At 42.6% G+C, this 21,270-nt stretch overlaps 2 protein-coding genes across 29 annotated transcripts in view; one reads left to right on the top strand and one right to left on the bottom strand.

The window, feature by feature from the left end:
- Glud1 (glutamate dehydrogenase 1) overlaps positions 1-6,163 on the bottom strand; it is a 33,076-nt gene extending 26,913 nt beyond the window's left edge. The window contains 1 exon segment of the mRNA NM_012570.2: positions 5,549-6,163. Coding sequence (NP_036702.1) covers positions 5,549-5,993 — 445 coding nt within the window. The 5' untranslated portion in view covers positions 5,994-6,163.
- Positions 5,543-21,270, top strand: part of Shld2 (shieldin complex subunit 2) — a 99,542-nt gene continuing 83,814 nt past the window's right edge. For 17 of the 28 annotated variants that reach the window (XR_015639499.1, XR_015639497.1, XR_015639498.1 and 14 more), the window contains exons 1-2: positions 6,392-6,714; positions 7,932-7,986. The gene's annotated coding sequence lies outside the window, so the exon portion shown is untranslated. 28 annotated transcript variants of the gene reach the window in all.

Here is a 21,270-nt window from a genome sequence, read left to right as displayed (position 1 = left end):
GTACAACTACTAACAATATAGCTGTCTTATATTAAGTCTTGTGCATAAAGCTTGCCTTATCACCCCAACAGATGGGAGATTATGCATTAAAAAAAAAGAGGATCTTGTTAATTTTTAAATAAAAATTGCTTAGATATTCTTTTCTTCTGATAGTCACACTTTCATCCCCAACAGGTTAGATGCTGAACTACTGAGTATAAAGTTGGGTGACAGGTATGGTTGTGTGACTGTAATCTCAGCACACAGGCAACTGAGGCCAGCCTGGGCTACACAGTTTTTTTTTTTTAAAAAAAAAAAGATACTCCCGACATCCACAAGAAGTTGGGAAACATTTAACAAGACAAAAGGCAACAGTAACTATCCTAACTTGTTATGAAAAGGTGAAAACGTTCAAAAGACTGAAGCTATCCAGTTTCCATGGGTCTTCAGAGAATAAGGGCAGAATTACTGTTGAGAAAAGGGAGACAACTGACCAGGAAAAGAACTATCTAGAGGGGACTGTGCACTGAGGTCAGAGGACAATCTGAATCTAGTTCTCCTACTGTGTGGATCCCAGGAATGGAAAGAAATCAGGTCATCAGGCTTGGCAGGAAACACAATTACTCGATCAACCTGATGAATTTTGGAAACCTCTATTCTCTTTGCTCGGGTATGTGTAGTATCCAAAGTATTCACGATAATATATTAAATGCTATGCATCTTCTGCTCATATATGCATATCTGTATAAGCTATTACTTTTCACTGTGTGCTGAGAACTGAACTGGGGCCCTAGGAAAGAACAGGTGCCCTTAATGGTGGAGGCATCTTCTGAGCCTCTATTTTATTTTATTCTTTATTTTTTATTTTTTTGACACTGTGGCTCTGTAGCCTTGACTTTCCTCCTGCCTGCCTCCTAATTGGTGGGATTGTAAGTATGAGCCACACACTTGGCAACGAAGGCACTTTATGGCTGCTCTTTGGCATATCTAAACTGCCAGCACCATCATAAAGCACCTTAAGACAAAGGTCTGGCCTTACAGAGGTGGGGTATCCTGAGCTCTTACACCACTTCCCAGATTGGTGCACCAGTTGAGATCACTAATGGCTAACTCTTGGAATTTTCTATTTACACTGTGGTTGAATGCCTTCCAGGTGGGGGCTACTAACCCTAACCACAACCCTGCTGCCCCTAATAGGTTTACTTTTTTCTTCCACTTTCTCAGACTGAAAACTTTTATATTTGATTCTTCCCATCTTCATCCTACATCTCTGAATATCATCATTTCCTCAAAATTACTTTAGTTTACCTCATTTTCTTCTCATACCTATTACCTCCATTCTTAGATCTGATGTGATTATGTGTAATCCATTTAATTAGGTTTATCATTACCCATTCAACAAAGCTAAACCAGAAAAACGCTGTCTATCACCTTTTAGTTCTCTGCGCACACAGTGGGCATTCCCTGATTTAATTCCCATCTAACACTAACCATTCTAAGTGTAGACCTCACTGCTTAAATACAAGCCCAATAATCTCACAAGATCACCCTTTCTCAGAAATTAGTTACAAGGACAGGGTTTGACTTGGATATAAACCAGGGCTTTCTACAGGTCCTTCCTCAGGTTCAGTAATATGCTATTATGCCTTATAGAACACAAATACCTTACATATAACTAAGGATACAACAAGGGAGTTTCCTTCCCTAAGTTGCTAGAGGCTGGCCATCCTCCAGGCACAGTGAGCTTACATCCCGAGAGCTCTCTGAACCTCTCATTATCAAATCATCTTTTGTCGTTTTGAGAACGAGGGTCACTGTGTAACCCTGGTTAGCCTGAAAATCTCTACAGACCAGCCAAGCCTTAAACTAAGTTCTTTCTGCTTCTATCTTCAACATCTGCAACATTAGTGGATAAAAACTTATTTTCTCAGAATTTAAATGATTACAGTGGAAAATCCAATCTTTTCTGGTTTTAAGCCTCAAACCTCATCTTTTCAGTTATTTTATGGGAGCATTAATCATTACCCATTTTTCTGGAGTTGTGTGCACTGGTGACTTGCAGATTTTAAACAGTGTGCTCTGAGAGACCTGTAACTAGTTAAGTGGAGAAAGGAAATCTGTAGCATACCCTGCCTCAGGTTTCAGAGCGCTCTCTTCATTTGTTTGCACATAAGGACACATGGATTTTATAAAATACTGTCTGTATAAAGGCAAACAATTCTGCACTTTAAAAAAGTATTACAGACATCACTTCACAGCTGAGTGCTAAAAAAATGTATGAATTATATGGCTTATAAAATAGGCTAAATTTTGTATTTTATTTTGTCACAGCCATGCTTTTACACTTTCAAAGTATTAGGTTACACAAGATACCCATCTACTGTTCACCATCTATATTTAAACAATGATTTGAGGAAGTTCTAACATAGGAGAAAGAACCGTTACTGGGAAACCTCTGACTTAATATAACATGAAGATACTGAGGGGCAAGACAGAAGACAGAGAAAGTGGCTCCTATGGTCAGTTGATTGCTAAACCCTTCTCCTAAACTGTTTTAGCATTTCATGTGTCTGAATGCTTTGCCTGTATGTATACACGTGTACCACATGATGCCTGATGCCTGAGGAGGTCAGCGGAGCATCAGATCTACTGGACTGAAGTTATGGATGTCTCTGAGTCACCACTGAGTGCTAGGAATCAAACCAGGTCTTCTGTAAGAGCAGCCAGTGCTCTAAACCACTGAGTGGTTTCTTAAGCCCTTACACTGATTTTAAGAACTTTATGCTATAGCTGGTGAGAAAGTTGTTCTCTTCAGAAGAGGAAATGCAAAGGGAGCTGAGAGGGAAGGCACCTCAAGGACAGATTTGCCAACAGCTGGATGGCAGATGACCGACCCAGAACATCCTCATGTGCAGCAGGAACAAGCTCTACTATGCTGTGAACATATCAAACCCTCGAACAAGTCTTGTCAAATCAGCTGTTGATCACAGTATCCATCTCTGCTACAAAAATCGAGTTTTTGGTTTTTGAGACGGGATCTATCTATGCAGTCCATGCTGGCACTGAATTTCAGCTCTTCCCGCTTTACCTCCTTAGTGCTGGGGAATCACAGATAAGTGTATATTGCCATACCTGGCTACCGAGAGAATCCAGGCCTTGACTGTGCTACGCAAGTGCTCTAGTTCTTAGTTAAATCTCTGGTCCTCTGTAAATCCTTACCAGAGGCAAATCTAGTAGCCTCAGTTAAACATGGCTTGGGGTTAAAAAAAAAAAAATAAATCACAAGTTTTATTAAATATTTACTTGAAATAAATTACTCACCAGCACTCCCAGGTCTCTACTTTAAACCATCTCTTCTCATTATAGATTAGACTACTGCTTCAGTATGGGATTTGTTCTTGTGTTTGAGATAGGGTTTTTCTGAGTAGCTCAGGTAACTCCCAATCCTCCTGCCTCAGCTCTCAGAGCTAGGACTGCAGCAAGTCACCAGGCCTGGTTCAGCCTTGAGGACTTTATTTTAGGAAACTCAGGTATAAGGTCGCTGGGAGGAAAGATTAGATACAGAAGTCTGAAGGCTGGGAAAAGGATGTCAAGGAACAGATGAGGCCTCTCTTAATAAACCTTGGGAGATTCCATGAGGCAGGAGTGCTCAAAAACAAAATTCCCAAAACACTGAGAGAGAAGACAGTTCACTCTGGCATAGGGTGTGAAGGGGCAGTGCGATATCGGATAAATCTAACGCTCTACTCCGAGAAGACCAACTTTGTTTATCTTGCTGCATCATCATGCAATGCTGCTGCTGCTAACCACAAACCAGTTCTCTTTCTCTGCAGTTCACTCTACTGTGAGCAGTTACTGTGACCAGTAACCATAGGCTGACGATATTTGTTGCTAGGTTCAATACTTTGGTATTAAAACTTCTGTGACAAGAGCATTTAACATGACAAACCATGGCAAACTGGGATTGCTTTAATGACTGTGAACTAGCAGCAACAAGACAGAAAATAAAATCCACCAACTCACAGGATGCTGAAGAACCTTCCTAAGAGATAGGAAATATGTTCCCCTCTGCAAAGACAAGGACAACTTAGCATTTGCTATACAATGCCTCTTGCTGACGGACATCCTTGTTTGTTCTGGAGGGGAGTAGAATTTGAGTTCCTGGCTTGCTGAGGGAGGGAGCGAAAGGAAGGTGAGGTGTAAGAGAATGACTACCCCTTTTATATAATTTTGGAGCTGCATGGGAAATCAGAGGTCAAAGTGGTTCCAATGGCTTCTAGCTAAGGGAACTACTGAACTAACCAACAATAAATTAGGCTTCAAAGGGATCTCCTAGAAGTGGGTGGACTCAATGAGAATTTGGTAAATCATTAAACCTTTAGCTATGACCTTTGTTCCACTGCTGGGAACACCACCATAGTCTCAGTCTTTCTAGTGTAGAAAACATTTCTATAATTTTTAGTCAGTCAGTAGCAAAAAAACTACTGTACAGAATGGAGGCAGACAAAGGTCTTGTCCTGTAGTTCTCAACCTGTGGGTCCCTCCATAACCCCTGCAGGAGCTGCACATCAAATATTTTGCATATTAGATATTTATATAACAATTCATAACAGTAGCAAAATTAGTTATGAAGGAGCAAAATAAATGAACCCTATTTTTAGTCTACTCTCCTCTGTGTTCACTTACCAATTTAACCTCCATCAAGACTCCTATTCAATATAGTAAGCGTAAGCAACAGAAAAAAGGTGGTGTTTCTTTTAACAGGTCTTTAAAAAAAAACAAAAAACCTTTAAAGCTGTACTGTGAAATGTAGAGGGGATAAAATGAAAACCACCTTTTTCTCCCTAAACAAGTCTGTAAGCCAATCTACACACATCCAAAAAATTTAAACTACAGGATACCCTAGTGACTACCAAATTTAACTGACTTAAGGACCAACTCTACCTTTCGCCTAGGCTCAATTCTGGTACTAGCCAGGACAAGAACACACCCCCACGGCTATTTCATTCTATTGGCTGGCAGGCAGTTCTGTAGTTTACACCCTTTAGATTTAATGTCAGGTCGCCCTGTTTGTCAGAGCGTTGCTCTGCTCGGTATTTTTTTTTTTTTTTTTTTGAGGGGAGGAAAGGGGCACAACACAAAAAGTCATCAGTGTAAAATTATATTAATTTAGATGAGTAGGATGCGCTGGTTAATCAAACTTTCAAGATTTCAACTCCAGAAAGAAAATCATTTTCTCTGTTCTGGTATCATCGGCTGGCTGGTGTTAAGGGCTCAAGCTCTATGACAGGGCACCGACGCTAAAGAAAAGCTGTACAGTGTCTTCAGTGAAGTCAGCATCAACACATGCAGAGGCTTGGGGTAAAGGCTTGCCCAGTAAAAAGGCTGGCATATTATGTGGTAGTTTTAGGGCGGAAAAAAAAAATCAGTATCCTCTAAGGCTGCCACACCCGAGGCGGGGGAGCCCGAAGCGGGGCACGGCCTGCATAACTGGGCAGGGCAGAGTAGCGGCCCGGGCTACGGGAGTCTCGAGGGGAGGGAGAGCGGAAAGGGGCTGGAGGGCACTCACCTCCCTTGCAGGGCGTGCGGTGCTGGCTGTGCTGGGCCCGGTAGCCTTCGATGACCTCCCAGGAGCCGTCGTCGCGCCGGATGGGGAAGGAGAGGCTCAACACATGGTTGCAAGGCTTGATGATCCGCAGGATGCCGCGCACTCGGTTCCGCTTCTGCTCCTCGTTCTCCCGGGTCTTCAGGTCTTCCACCAGCTTGTCCTCCACGATGCTGGCGCCGCGGTCGAAGAAGCCCTCCACCATCTTGAAGAAGTTGGGGTCGTCTTCGCGGTCGGTGGCCGCTTCGCTGTAGTGGCGCCTGGCGACCGGCGTGAGCCCGGGTTGCGGGACAGCAGAGGGTTGTCCGCGAGCCCAGCCCAGCAGTGCGGCTGAGTCTGCAGCCGCAGAGCCCAGGGCAGCGGGCCCGGCGCGGGACAGTAGCAGCACTTCGCCCAGACGGCGGTACATGGCGGCGGGCTGAGGCGAGAGCGGCGGGAGCACAGAAGATCAGAGCTTGCAGGCCTGGACTGCGGGAGGAAGGGCTGGGCGCGAGCTGCCCTTTTAAGCCGCAGCTTCCTGCTTGTCTGGCTGTCCCCTCCCCTGCGCCGCTTGTCGCCCCACCGGGAGGACGGACTTCGGCGGCCGCGCGCCGCCCAGGGCGCTGGGTCTTGCCTCGGCCGCGGCCTCGCCAGGCCTCCAGGCGTCGGCGCGTGCGGCGTCGGCGTCGGCGGCGCGCACTCGCAGGTGGGCTTGGTGCGCATGCTCGCGGGGGCGGGGCTAGCGGGGGCGCGCGCCGGTCGCGGGCCGGAGGCACGGGCTCCTGAGAGCTCTAAGATGCGTCCGCGTCCCGGAAGGTCGGTCCCCCTGTGCACGCGCGGCGGCCTATTAGGTAGAAGCTGACTGCAGGGAGGCCTCGAGGGCTGGCCAGCAGCCCAGGCCGCGTGAGTCTCCAGGCCCCTCCTTTCCTCTCTGGGCCGGAATGGTGTGCCGGCCCGCTATGCGGCCGGCCGGAGAGTGGCGCGGAGCTGAAGCCGCCGAGGCGTTGGAGGAGTCCAGACTCATCCGGAATCGGGCTGTTGAGGGACGGGAAATCTAGAAGCTTCAGGACTGGAGGGAGTCCCTGATCCCACTGGCCTTGACTTTGGACAAGGTTTTAATTTGTTCTAGTCAACTATTCAGCGATTTTGAGGTAAAACACTTATGCAAAGCATTGTTGACTTTCTCGCGTGCCACTTTTTTTTTTTTTTTAAATCATGGTGGTCTCACTCTATAGCCTAGGCTTGCCCGGAATTCATGGGAACATGCCTGTTTCAGCTCCCTCAGCCCTCTCTTCTTGAGTCACCACATCGGCATAGTCTTGTAACTCTACCATTGACTGTGTGTCCCCCCCCCCTTTTTTTTGGAATCATGTCCTAAAGTAAGATAAGGAAACTAGAAATGTGATAACATCCTCAGGAGTGTCTCAGTATATAATTTCTGAGACTATGGATCACACTGGCCTTGAACAACTCAGAGATTGGTCTGCCTTTGCCTGAGAGCTCAGATTAAAGGAATGTGCCATGGCACTATGTGTATGTGTATTCATATATATATATATATTCAGCCTCATATATATATATATATATATAGTCAGCCTCTCTATACATACATATATACACATACATATATATGTATATATACATACATATGTATATATTATATATATACACACACACACACATACATATATATATATTCTTTAAATGGTCCAGGATCTGATTACTAAGTTATAGTTTTCACAGAGGTAGCTGGGCTTGGGTGCTGCATGCCAGGAACCCCAGAACCTGAGAGGTGGAGACAGAAGGATAGAGTTTGATTCCAGCCTGGGCTACATGAGATACATGTCTTTTTCAAACAAAAATGAAACTACAAGAGAGTTCAGTTACACACACACACACACACACACACACACACACACACACTTGATAATGTCCAATAATATTCTTTAAGGCAAGCTACCAAATGCCGCATTACTCATAAAATCACCCCAGAGTGGCTTGGCAATTTTGTAAACCTTTGTACTTCCTGGCCTCATTCATCTATTACATGATTTTGTTCATCTACTAAGCATAGAAGAGAGGTTCTTAGTTCTTAAAATGTTGTATAAATATAAGTGACAACCTAGACCGGTTAAGTTATTCATTTACTTCAGTGTACTCTGAAGCAATATTGATCTTTCTTTACCAGTGTAGCTTATATCTTACCTTAGTTACTGAGCCATAACCATTAGTTATATTTGTTATGTATTAGTAGTAATTACATTAATATCAACAATAATCGATACAATAAAACATATTAATTATATTCATATGATTAATATCAAACATAAATGATAACTATTAATTATATCTGTATTGTGTTTTTTAGCAAAAAAGATTCTCTGGCCTTCAGCATGATATTGGCTTGATGTGGAAAGATTAAGGTACCACATTTCCTTTTCACTTGATAATATCATCACTTTATGATTTTATATTACAGGAAACAGAACATTCTACCCAGAGTCTAAAGCTTCAAAAGAATAAGACTCCCAAATCCTGAGGTTTAAGCATGCGCCTGACTAGTGTCTGAGCGCATGGAAGCGTGTCTTCTGATAGGCTGTTGTTTGAGACAGGAGTCTCATGTCGTAGCTCAGGCTTGTCTCAAACAACAGCACCTGAGAATGTAGCTTTTTATTTAAAAATACTTTAGTAATATTTTAACATTACATGCCAGTTGCACAAATCTAAAGAATATATATGTAGGTCTTAAAAATAAGCGAGCAGGCATGTTAGCACTGGCCTTTGCCCTTTGGCAGAGGCTGGGTGACCTCTGATTTGGAGAGGAGCCTGGGTTATAAAGTGAGGAACCCTTCCCCCATCTCTCTCACACCCACCAAGAAAAAGAGTGAACTTTTCTCTAACCCCTGTCTAGAACACAGATGGAGTTTTCCTGTCACCCTAAAGGAGGTATGGTGTCTCCTGACTGACAGGGAGGGCCTGAGGCTTGGAGGCACGTTGTTGATGTCCACCTTTCTAATAAATAGGCTGAGTCAAACTTAGATATCCGACTCCACAATTCTCTTATCTTTGCTTATCCAGAAAGTATATATTGGGTCCACCTACTTTTCCATCTGGCTGCTTTGCAAAACAGACAAATAATATCCAAATTACACTTTAATTATTTATAGTAATCTCCATTTCAAAAGGAGACCAAAATTTAACTTGAAAGGAATTTTAGTCTTTGATGGCACCAACAAAGACAAATTGGTTTTCTACCTTTGAGGTTGATACGGCTTTTCCTTGCTATTTTGCAGTCTTGCCCTGTTCTTGACTCGTAGTGTTCTTTTGTACTTTCAAGTACTTGAAAAAAGGTTTTAGAAGAGAGCTGGAATTTATACATAGTCTATATAAATATGTGAGCAAAAATCATTGGTGAATTATTTAGTTTGAAAGGGCTGCATACATTTTCTATTCTGTACATCTCATTTAGATGCAGTCAGTGTATGTATGATCTTTAGAGGCTGTCTTCTCTCACAGAACATCTTTAAAAGTATATTGATTGATGTAGCATGTGTCACTACTTCATTGCTGTACTGACTGTACTCCTCTTTTATGATTTATCAGTAAGCTATGTCCACAATGTCACAGTTTCCCCCCCCTTAAAGACAAGGTTTCTCTGTGCAGCTCTGGCTGTCCTGGAATTCTCTCTGTAGACCAGGCTGGCGTTGAACTCACAGAGATCCACCTGTCTCTTTCTCTAAAGTCCTGGGATTAAAGGTGTGCACCACCACAGCTGGGCAGCTAGCAACATCTTTATAATTCTTTGGTCACTGATAGACCTTAGACTTATTTTGAACAATTAGGAATAGTGTTATAAACATTCTTTTTTTTTTTTTTTTTGGTTCTTTTTTTCGGAGCTGGGGACCGAACCCAGGGCCTTGCGCTTCCTAGGTAAGCACTCTAACCACTGAGCTAAATCCCCAGCCCCTGTTATAAACATTCTTGAACAAGTTTCCATTCTCTTAGGTGCTTCTGGGAAAAGAATTGGTAGGCTGTATGGTAAGTTTGTGTTTACATTTGAGAAACTGTCAAATTGTTTCCCATGGTGATTGAACTGTTTTAATTCTTGTTGTCCTTGTAAATGAGTTCCAGTTTCTCTCCTCACCAGTGTCTCTGACTTTTTGATTATAGCATTAGTGGGTGTTAGGTAGAATCATTTGCTTAACCTTGAAGTCTAATGGTCTAAGAATGTTCAGCTTGAGCATCTTGCTGTCCTTTTATTGTACATTGCTTTATGGACATGTATTTAGATCCTTTGCTCATTTTTAAAGTTTGATTATTTGTCTTTTATATTTGTGGTCATATCATGTAGTCCTGGCTGTCTTATAGTTCACTGTGTAGAGCAGGCTAGCCTTGAACGTAAGGAGATCTACCTGTCTTTGCCTCCTGAGTGTGGAATCAAAGTTACACACCTTCACACCTGGCTTGCTCACTCTTTCTTTTCCTATTCGTTCAAAAAAGAAAAGCTTTCATAGCTTAGGTTTAGCCACTAACTTACTAAGTAGCCCAGTCGTCAGCAGTCTTGCCTCGTAAGTACTGACCTTACAGGTGTGAGCCCTGGTGCCTGGATCGCCCTTTTGTTTGTTTAGTTTTTGAGTCAGGGTCTCATGTAGTGTAGTCTGGCCACAAACTCCCTTTGTAGCTGAGGATGGATGACCTTGTACTCCTGATCTCTTGTCTCTTCCAACTGTTGGTATCACAGGCATGTGCCACCTCACTCAGTTCCCTTTCATTAATGAATTATAAGAATTCTCTTGGTACTCTGACTGTAAGTCTTCTGGTAGACATGTGTTTGCAAGTGTTTTCCTCCTTTCTAAGTTATCTTGCCTTCATGTGTGTATATAATATGATTTATATACTTTTATACATAGTACACGTCTTAACATACTGTCTGAAAAATAAAACTGACTGAATGTGTTTATGTATTTTCATTTTATTTGCCCGCGTGGCCGTTCTTTTAATTGAAACTGTTCTTATGTGTAGCAGAGTGTGCTGTTGCCCCACGTAGGTGGAGGTCAGAGGACAGGTCCAGGAGTCTGTTCTCTTTCTGCAACTGGGGTTCTATTCAGACCGTCAAACTCGGCAGCAAGTGTCTTTACCCACTGAGTCACCTCTCTGGCCCTCATTCATGTCTGTGTCAGCACCACACTTCTTGATTATTCTAGCTTTTTCGTTTGTTCAGAGACAAGGTCTCATGTGGCCTAGGTTGGTCTCAAACTTGCTGTGTGACCGAGACTGGTCTGTCCTCACCTTCTGAGTGCTGGTTTCATAGTGTCTCCCTCCTTCCCTTCCTTTTCCCCTCCCTCCTTCTCTCTGTCTTTCCCTTTCTCCTTTCACTACAGTTTTGTTTTACATTCCAGCCTTGTTCTTTTTTTGTGATTGGTTCTATGCCACTTGACTTTCCATATAAATGTTGAGATCTTGTTGATTTTTGTAAGGAATTCAGAATTTTGATGATTATGTTGAATCTGTGAATCAATTTGGGACAGTTCTCAAAAGTTATATGAGAATGGAACCCAGAAATTCTGTAGAATTATAGAACCGGTTTGTCAGTGCTGAGCATATTTCAAACTCTGAGCTCTTTAGTATCATGAATGGAACCAAAAATCCTAAAGACTGCAGGAATATCTTTTAATTGATAGATTTGTACACATCTTCTGTCTTAAGTGTTTTTGTAGAATTACCTTTTAAGACATCAGTCTATGATTCCAAAAAATGTGTAGTAAACTAATAAAAATAAGATCTGTACTTGGTGTGTGTGTGTGTGTGTGTGTGTGTGTGTGTGTGTGTGTGTGTGTGTGTGTGTGTAGTCAGGATGAATCAGAACATGATGTTTTTGTCTTTCCTTCCCAAGTGCTAAGATCATTCCCAGTTTGCACTTCTTACTATTTTGTGAGACATGGTCTCATTGTATAGTGCAGGCTGACCTTGAATTTGATCTGTAGCATAGTCTAACCTCAAACCTGAGATCTGTTTGTTTCTGTCTCCTAAGTATTGGGATTATAGGCATGTGCCACCATGCTTGGCTTCTGTTATTCTTTTAAATGTTTTTGAGGCCGGGTCTCAAGTAGCTTATACTGACCTCAGATTCGTACACAGCCTAGGCTGGCCTGAATTTCTTTTTTTTTTTTTTTTTCTTTTCTTTTATTCGGAGCTGGGGACCGAACCCAGGGCCTTGCGCTTGCTAGGCAAGCGCTCTACCACTGAGCTAAATCCCCAACCCCATGGCCTGAATTTCTGACTTGCTGGTCTCTCCTACTTAACTGCTGGGATTATAGGTGTGCACCACCAACCACCCCTAGGCTTTTTGATTTTTTTTTTTAATGGAATGTAAAACATTAAACTTGTATTTGCCCTGGTGCAAATATAGAGGTCAGAGGATGACTGGCAGGAGTTAGCTCTCTCCTTCCAACATGTGGGTTCTGGGGATTGACCTCATATGTCAGGTGTCAAGCAGGTGGTTTGTAACTTCATTCCCATTTTCAGTGTAAACGAACAGTTTTGTATTGTATGCTAATTCTCTTACATAGGTCAGGGTCATAGAAGTGACTTCCTGTTTGGATAGTTACTTTAGTAAGGTTCTTAGAATTTTCTCTATATAAGGTCTTATCTTCAAAAAGAGTTTTACTGGGGCAAGAGAGATGGCTCAGTGGTTAAGAGCACTGGCTGTCCTTCCAGAGGACCCTGGTTCAATTCCCAGCACCCACAAGGTAGCTTTCAACCATCTGTAAGTACAGTCCCAGGGGATCCACTGCCCTCTTAAGGCCACCACTGGCACTGCATGCATTAGGTGCATTCACATCTTTGCAGGCAGAACATATACATAAAATAAAACATTAAAAAGCCAACATTTTATTTAAAAAAAAAAAAAGAGTACTTTCTTTCTTTCTTTTTTTTTTTTCTTTTTTCTTTTTTTCAGGAACCGAAACCAGGGCCTTGCGCTTGCTAGGCAAGCGCTCTACCACTGAGCTAAATCCCCAACCCGAGTACTTTCTTTCTAATCTGATGTCTTCCCTTTAGTTCATAATTTTATTTTATATAGACACAAATAAACACAAGTTTTAGATTTAATGATTTCTGTTCTTCCATATAAGTACTGTAAACATTTTGTTTCCTAGCTGCTCAAAATGATAATAGTATGCACAGTCTAGCAGGAAGGGCAGAAATTTATATCATCATTTGATATATGATGAGAAATCTTAAGGCTGATTGTACCCCTGCCCTGAAAATATTGATAGTAATAATTATAGCTAAAATTTTTTAAGCTTTATTATATTTCAGTAATCTGATGTGTATTCCTCTTTTCTCCTCTTTTGCCTTCCCTCCAGAATGAGAAAATGAAAGGAAAGGCAGGCATGATGTAAGGAAGAAGGCACAGAGGAGAGAATCCTGAACAAGCTAGCGCCCTAAACTGGATCATAGAGGAGAGGGGAGAGGCAGAGAGAAGCCAAGAGGTGTCCTGGCTGGATTATATAGGGATCAGGCTGGGGGGAAGGGAAGCAGAAGCCCAGGCACTGGTTAGGAGAGGTTTAGGGCAAGGGAGGTTGTGAGACATACTGGGAGAAGCTATTGGGACTGAGGGATGCTGGGAGAGCTGGGAGGCGGCCCCTTCCAGCTCTGAGTGAGAGAGCTGGCCAGTTCCTGCTTTGGTGTTATAACCACCTCAGTTAGCCTCTCACCCTGCTTCTGAGACTTAATATCCGCAGTCTCCTTCCTTTCCTCTCTGGTTTCTTCCTGGTGTATTAGTGAAAACCTATGAAAGGGAGGAATATGGGGATTTGATACAAGTGTCAGTGATGTTAGTTGGCCTTTTAAAAAGTCATTTAAAGGTGTTGGGGATTTAGCTCAGTGGTAGAGCGCTTGCCTAGGAAGCGCAAGGCCCTGGGTTCGGTCCCCAGCTCCGGAAAAAAAAAAAAAAAGAACCAAAAAAAAAAAAAGTCATTTAAAAAAAGGTTTGTGCTTATCTTTTGGCACATACAAATCCTGATAATGTCAGATGCGCAGGTTCTGCTTTCTGTAGCCCAGGCTGGCCTTAATCTCCTGTAATGTCCAACTAGCCTTGACTGGAGATTCTTCTGCTTCAGTCCTCAAATGCTGGGTTTTATAAGAATGTGCTACCACATCCATCAAGACTTGCTTTTATAACCAATCAATTGGTAAATAGAGCTGAGACAAGCATGTTGGCATGCCCCTGTCATTTTATCACTGGGAGGCTGAGGCAGGAGACTTGTCAGTTCGAGCTAGCTGGGGAGTACCATGCTTTTAGCATTGTGTACTTGTTAGGTCATGGGCTGGAGAGAGGTTAAGAGTATGCACTACTCTTGCATGTGGCCTGGGTTTGGTGCCCTGCATCCACACGCTAGCCCATAAGCATCTGTAATACAGTCCCTAGGGATCCAGGACCATTTTTTGGCCTCTACCAGTAGCCTTCACATGGTGCACTCATGTATACACACACATAGAAACTCACACTCTCACACACACACATTTAGAAAGAAGTAAGCTAGGTGGTGTGATGGTGGGGCACATGTCTTTGACCCCAGCACTCTGGAGGCAGAGGCAGGCAGATCTCAGTCTTTGAGTTTGAGGCCAGCCTGATCTACAGAGAGAGAGAGAGTTCCAGACAGCCAGGGCTACTCAGAGGAACTCTCTCTTGAAAAAAAAAATCTTTAAAAATGCTAGGTCACAATAAATAAACATAATAAAATAGTTTAAGGCTGCTTTTCTCCCCAGCAGGGGCAGCCACCCTCCTGTGCTTTTCCAATAAATCTGTTGCGTGAGATTTGTGGTGTGAATCTGTGGTATTCCTTGGCTCCTGACTGCCAGCATACCTTTCGAAACATGGACTCCTTCAGTAAGAACAGTTCTTCATGTCTCAGGATCTGGAGACCAACTGAGTGCTGAGAGAGAGTCCAAGCCTCTGGGCAGTGACAGCAGGAACAGGGACAGGACCAAACCTAGCTCTGGGTCCTAGGAGAGATAGCAGCAGCACCTGAGGAGGAGTTTGCATTATTTAAGCTGGGGGGTGGGGTGGGGAAGGTGGCCAGAGAGTATGGATGGGGAAAGGAACAGCTGCTAGCAAGGGAGAGAAACAGGATGCAGTGGAAGCTGAGAAAACAGTGAAAAGATTTTAATAAAAAATTAGGTCAATTTAATACCGTGTTGGCATTTGAATAGTAATGAAGCTAAGTAGAAAGGTAGGACCTTTATACTGGAACAGGAAAAATTACTTTTCCCTTAGTCATGAAAGACTTATGGTAGAAACCATTTTACTTGGAGTCATAGATGTGAGTGTAATTGTACTTGGGAGCAATTAGAGTTTTCAAAAGTCAGGAAAGATACAGGTCAGTGACACAGTGTGCTGAGTCAGGGGTAAGCAGGACTCTGACTTTCAGAACTGGATCTAGTAGAGGGAAGAGATACTTGCTTTAGGCTGCTTTCACATATCCAGATAAAAAGGGCTTAAGCTCAAGCCATAAACTAAGATAACTGTTGCCTGTTGAGCCTTGAGGCAGAGCTTTCTCACCGTAAGTACAAAAGGTCAGTGATAAGGTCAGATACCAAAGTACCCTTCATGATTTATATTCAGATAGCTAGTGATATTTTTCTAATGGTTAAGATGGCTGTCTTAGTTCCAGGGGTCACATGCAGGCACAGCTAAGTACTAAGACAGAACGGCAATTCCTACCCCTTTATTAGTACAGGTATCCTTTCCATCCCTCTTCAGTTATTAGGCCCCCGTAGCTAGGTGTAAGTTACATGTCTATGCCTTGACTGTGGGGAGGGCCAAGAGAAGGTCACTCCCCAAGCAGTAATTACTTTGAAGCAACTTTTCTAGTCTTCTTTATCTTTCTGTAATAAAAGATCATGATAAAAGACAACTTGGGGAAAGAAAGGCTTACATATCCTGATGATCCATCAAAGAGGGAAACCAAGGCCGAACCTTCAGCAGAGCTCATGGAAGAATCTTTCTTACGATCATGGAAGAATGTTACTTACTATCATGGAAGAATCTTACTTTTTTTTTTTTTTTTGTGATTTGTTCAGTTTTCTTTCTTTTTTGTTTTGGAATTTTGAGACAGAGTCTCTGTGGCCCTGGCCATCCTGGAACTTGTTGTGTACACCAGGCTGGCCTGAAACTCACAGAGGTTTACCTACCTCTGCCTCCAGAGTGCTGGGATGAAAGGCAAGTGCCACCATGCATAGTCAGCTTGGTCAGCCTGCCTTCTTATACAGCGCCACTCCTTGGCACTGGCCGCAGTGGGCTGGACCCTCCCAGGTCAGTCAGATTAGCCTTACAGGTCGGCCTGGTGGAAGCATCTTCTCAGTTGAGGTTTCCTCTTCCCACAGAACCTTGGCTTATGTCAAGTTGAACTAACCAGCATAACAACCAACAGTGTTTACCATATTTGCCACAGAAAATAACTACCTTTCTGTCTGTTTTTTCATTGTGATAATATATTTCTGTAGATGACATTGAGTGGAGGATGATATGAGAATTATGATGCTTGTGCTTTGGTGTTCTCAACACTAACATCTGAAAATTCCCTTTGAGATTGTATATAATGATGATCATTTTAAGATCATGCTTCCAATTTTCGAGTAACAGCTTATAAGCAGCTTTGTGGTCTGGTGTTTGCTGTGTTGTTGGAAAGAAGAACAGACAGAAACCCATCTTTAGCTTGTGGGTGTTATAGTCAAAATCAAGTGCTGAAATCCTCTTGATATGTTCTGATAAACTTGCTGTCTGTGGCTTGTTTTTATCAGCGCAGGACACAGATAGGACACAGACAGGGAGTTTGAAGCATTGAGAGCACTAATCTGGCCTTTATGTTGTTAGACGATCTAGCCTTTGTCCAAGGCAGAAATGACAGACTCCTTCGATTCTCTGTTACAATGATACTTAACCACAAGCATAGTTTAGGATAATACTACTTTAAAGATACACGGGGAAGCCCAGAGGTGGCAAACATTAATCTCAGCACTTGGCAGAAAGAGGCAGGCAGATCTCTGAGTTCGAGGCCAGCCTAGTGAGTTCCAGGGCAGCCAGAACTGCGCAGAGAAACCCTGTCTCAAAACAAAACAAAACAAAACAAAACAAAACAGAACAGAACAGAACACAACAGAACAAAACAAAACAAAACAAAACAGAACAAAACAAAACAAAATAAGACAGAACAAAACCAAGATTCAAGGAGGAGAGTAGAAGTACCCTTTAAAATAGTTACCATAATTTTCTTATTAAATGCAGAATATTTATGATTGTCTCCTTGGAGAGCCCTTGAAAGTAAAACACAAAGATTACATACATATATACAGACATGCACATAAATAAAATATAATAAAAATTTAAAACATGTATAAATGACCAAAAATACATGAAAAATGGAAATGCAAATAAAAAATCACTGATATTACTTCATATCCTCTAGGGATGACTGTAACAATAATAGAACCAAGAAAATAGCCGGTGCCAGTGGGATGTAGAGAAATGAGAACCTTGATGGAAACATAAAATGTACAGCAGTAGTGGGAAAACCTGGTAGTTCCTGAAAGTGTTTCCCTATGATTTAGCAATATTCCTAAGAGATTTGACGCCATGTGAGTACACAGTGTAATAGTGTCGATGCCAACCATATTCACAATAGTAGAAACCTGAAGACCTGCGTGTCTGTCTGCTCATAAATATATAAACAAAGTGTTTTCCACACAATGGAGTATGAGTACCCACAAAAAAGAATGAAATCCTGGGTTTGGAGTAGAGCTTAGTAGGTGCCCGCCTAACACGTGTGAAACCCTGGGCTCGTACTCTGGCCCCACAAACCCTGGGTGAGACTATGCTCACCTGTCATTGCAGCACTTTGAGGTGGAGGCAGGAGAATCATGTTCAAGGTCATTTTTTACTATATAAGGAATTCAAGAACAGCCTAAGTAAGATTCAGGAGAGTCTCAACAAACAAAACAAAACACCCAAAGAAATGAAATACTGATTCATGCAACACTGCCCGTGAGCCCTACTTAAAAAACATTACTAAGTCAAAGATGGCAGACAAAGAATTACATGATTCCATTTCTGTGAACTGTGCAGAACAGGCAGCTCCATGGCAACAGGTAGAGGAGTGGCTTCCAGGAGGTGAGACGGGAGGCTTGGGATGGCCTTCCCTTTGAGGTGAAGAACACACTGGAATTAGGTGGTAGAGACAGTTGCACAGTTGTGAGTACATTACAAACCATTGAACTGTAAATGATCAGTTTTCTCCCCAATTTTTCTTTTTTCCCCCCCATTATTTATTTTGTGTGTTTATGCATGTGTGGCAAGTATGTCAGAGCATGAGTGTGGTGGTCAGAGACAACTTGCGGAATCTACTCTTTTTTTTCACCGTGTGGGTCTAGGGAATCAAACTCAGGCTGTCAGGCTTGGCTGCAGTGCCTTTATCCACTGAGCCATTTCTCAGGGTCTCAAACCTTACTTTCACTTAAGAATTGATAACAATTAATTAGCAACCCAGTTAACTTCAATATTTTACATTAATTTGTCTTTATACCAGTAGTTGAATATCACTGATCCACGGGATCAGTGCGCAGAGAGATTTTGCAATAAGAACATTGTCAGGAAGAGAAATTGTTTTTCCTGGCCTGAGTATGTAGGACAGTATTTACATGCTTGTCTAGCATTGGGAAGACCCTGCGTTTGATCTCCAGCACCCCAAAATAAGTAAGTTCTCTCCCTTCAAGTGTGAAGGGTTAACAGTTTTAAATAGCGAGTGGTGTTGCCAGATGTAGTGTTCACCTATAATCCTAGCACTGAGGAAGCAGAGGCAGAACTGTGTGACTTCAATGCCAGCCTGCGCTACAGAGCAAGACCCTGTTTCAAAAACCCCAACTAAACCCAAGTCAAACAAAGCCAGTGGGTAGTGTGAGCCCTTTTATATTTTTAAAAATTTCTTTATCTGTTCTGTAGAGACTGGGTTGAAGAGACCTGGTGACCCTGGTGCTGTCATAGGTTGTTCCACAGTGAAAGCACAGTTGAAAGAGGTTGGGTATGAAAGGTAAAGGGAAGTTAGTACGTGTGACTCCTATGACTTTGAAGATAAACAGTAACATGCATGGTATATTTTGAAGTTGAGATATTTGTTAAGGTAACCAAATGAAGTTGCTAAATGGGAGTAGTGTCAGTGAAATGAGTTTACAGCAGATCTGGACCACAGCTATAAGCGTAAGTGATATTTAAAGGAGTGACAAGAAAACGTAGGGGTTGAGTGTAGAAACAGGGTAGTTCCCAGGGGTAGCCATGAAAGGTCCTCAGCACTGATGTCGTCAGGAGGGTATAACTCCACTTCCGGGTAGCTGACACCCTCTTCCTTTCCTTCCATGACTCTGCGTGTGTGTGTGTGTGTGTGTGTGTGTGTGTGTGTGTGTGTGTGTGTGTGTGTAAAAGAAAAGAATGTATTGGCCTGGGGATAAAGCTTAATGGTAAGGTGTTCAGTTCTTGTGCAGGGTCCTGAATTTTAATCCAGCTTTACCAAACATTGTAAATTAGGATGTAACTTCAGGTAAAGCAGTGGTGACAGTGGTGAGAGTGCTTTTAGTGCAGTGCCGAGAACTGAAGTCAAGTTTAAAGAGTGAATTAAATATGCGGAAGTAGACAGTGTACCAAACCAGGTTTTAACAAATTTGATGTAAAAGAAAACAAAAACTTGATGGTAGGCAGTTTATAGAGGCTCTTAAGGCGGTCAAAAGGGAGGTTTGCTTTGAAAATGGTAGACGTTAGCATGGCTAGAAATGGCTATTGGCGAGGGAGAGATTATTGTAATGAGATGCTGTACAGAGGTATATAAGGAGTAGGACAGAGGAGTTGGTACCCCAGGGTGTCTTGGAAGGGCCATTTTGAAGACCACGAGGCCACATAGGAGCAAAAGAAGCACGTCTGATTTAGGAATTTGAGACAGCAGGGAGATTCCTATCCATCAAGCTCCTTTCTCAGATACTAAATAGATTGAGGAAGTCTAACTTAGAGATGTACATTTTATTATCTCCAGGACTAGGTAATATAAATAAGGTTAGCAGAGCAAACAAAAGGCCCCGGGAGTATTTGAACCTAAAGGTTGACTAGAAAGAAATGATCTGAGATGGTAATGGAAGAGAGGAAATTATTATTGAAGAACCTTCTAATGTTGGTTCTAAGGTGCTAGCTGTGTGTGTGTGTGTGTGTGTGTGTGTGTGTGTGTGTGTGTGTGTGTGTGTGTGAGAGAGAGAGAGAGAGAGAGAGAGAGAGAGAGAGAGAGAGAGACGGGGACTGAACCGAGGGCCTTGGGCATGTTAGGCAAATACTCCACTCCTGAGCATCTTCCTCACCCTTTTTAATGAACCTTTTCCCAGTCAAGTTTCGAATGACAGTAGCTGAGATTATAGAAAGGCCAGGCTGAGTGTATCTAAGACATTGAGAGGAAAGGGAGTTCTGCGAAGGCTGTGAAGACAGTGTGCAGGCAAGTGGGATGAGAGTACCCAGGTAATTGGCACAGTGCATTTTCCCCAGTCCTGGTGTGTTTAGTTGTGTGAGTGAGGCTTATCTGAGAAGGCGAGTTAAAACAATTCTGCTGGTCTTGGTATAAATTCTGTGGCCTAGTGAGACACAGGGATAATGTGACAAGAGAATACAGCAGTAAATTTTTAAAGTGATGGGCTTTGAAATTAGGCTGATAGAGAATAAATAAAACCAGAAGACACTGCATGTTGTAATTCAAGAGTTAGAGTACTGTTGCTGTTATGACAGATCTGGCTAGGATTTCTGAAATAGAGGCAGAGTGAAGGTTCTTACAGTCAAGATAAGTGGACTGTAAAGCTAGGCTGTTAGAGGAGACAGCGGCAGAGCCAGGGTGTGAGGAGACTCTGAACCAGGTTACAAAGTCTTTCGAAAATAGAGAAGCGGGTCAGTGGGTAATAGAAACGTGTTCAAGGTAAAAACAGATGACATAAGCCTCGGGAAATTGTCTTTTGTTTGAGGGTAACAAATGGGTGGTGAACATTTAACTGTCTGTGGGCTGCATATTTGAATGGTAGAGTGGTTTGTGCTTAGGCTTAGTAAAGACAGAATTTGCCATGTTAGAGAATGACGTTAGTTCAGAAGTCAGAATACCTGTTTACAGGGCTGTCAGGAGGTATAGTTTGGGAGGCTGTGCTGAAGGGAAGAGGAGAGAGAATGTATAGAACAGGAGCTACACAGGGCCACAACAGGAAAGGGGACTAATTGTTGGGAATTACTTGTGGATGAATGAAAAACTCAATCATCTTAGCTGTCAACATGTCAGTTAACCTAGTGGGAAATGTGTTTAAACTGACAGACTGAGAAGCTGGGTTTTGTAAAACTATGTGGACGTCAGGGTCCCAGCTCTGCTTACTAATGCCTAGTTTTCTTTGCCTTTTGCTTAAGTCTGCCATAAAGCTCCATTCTCAGCAGAACTCAGCTCTGAGTGGTGAGAAAGCGGATGTGGAAGCAGTTGGTACTCATTTGGTTTTTGGCTTCAGAGGTCTCTGAGATGTGTGGGTAGAGATAACCCTCAGTCCTAATAAGACTGAAAACCCAGTGAGTTTTCGGGTCTTAGCAAAGCCTGATAACGTATTAGGTAGGAATATACAGAAGTCCCAGTAGGAATGGCTGGGTGTGCCTT

The sequence above is a fragment of the Rattus norvegicus genome, chromosome 16 (genome assembly GCF_021556685.1).
Source record: "Rattus norvegicus strain SHRSP/BbbUtx chromosome 16, alternate assembly SHRSP_T2T, whole genome shotgun sequence".
NCBI lineage: Eukaryota > Metazoa > Chordata > Mammalia > Rodentia > Muridae > Rattus > Rattus norvegicus.
The sequence above is the reverse complement of the archived record's forward strand: the minus strand, read 5'-3'. Positions and strand labels throughout refer to the sequence as shown.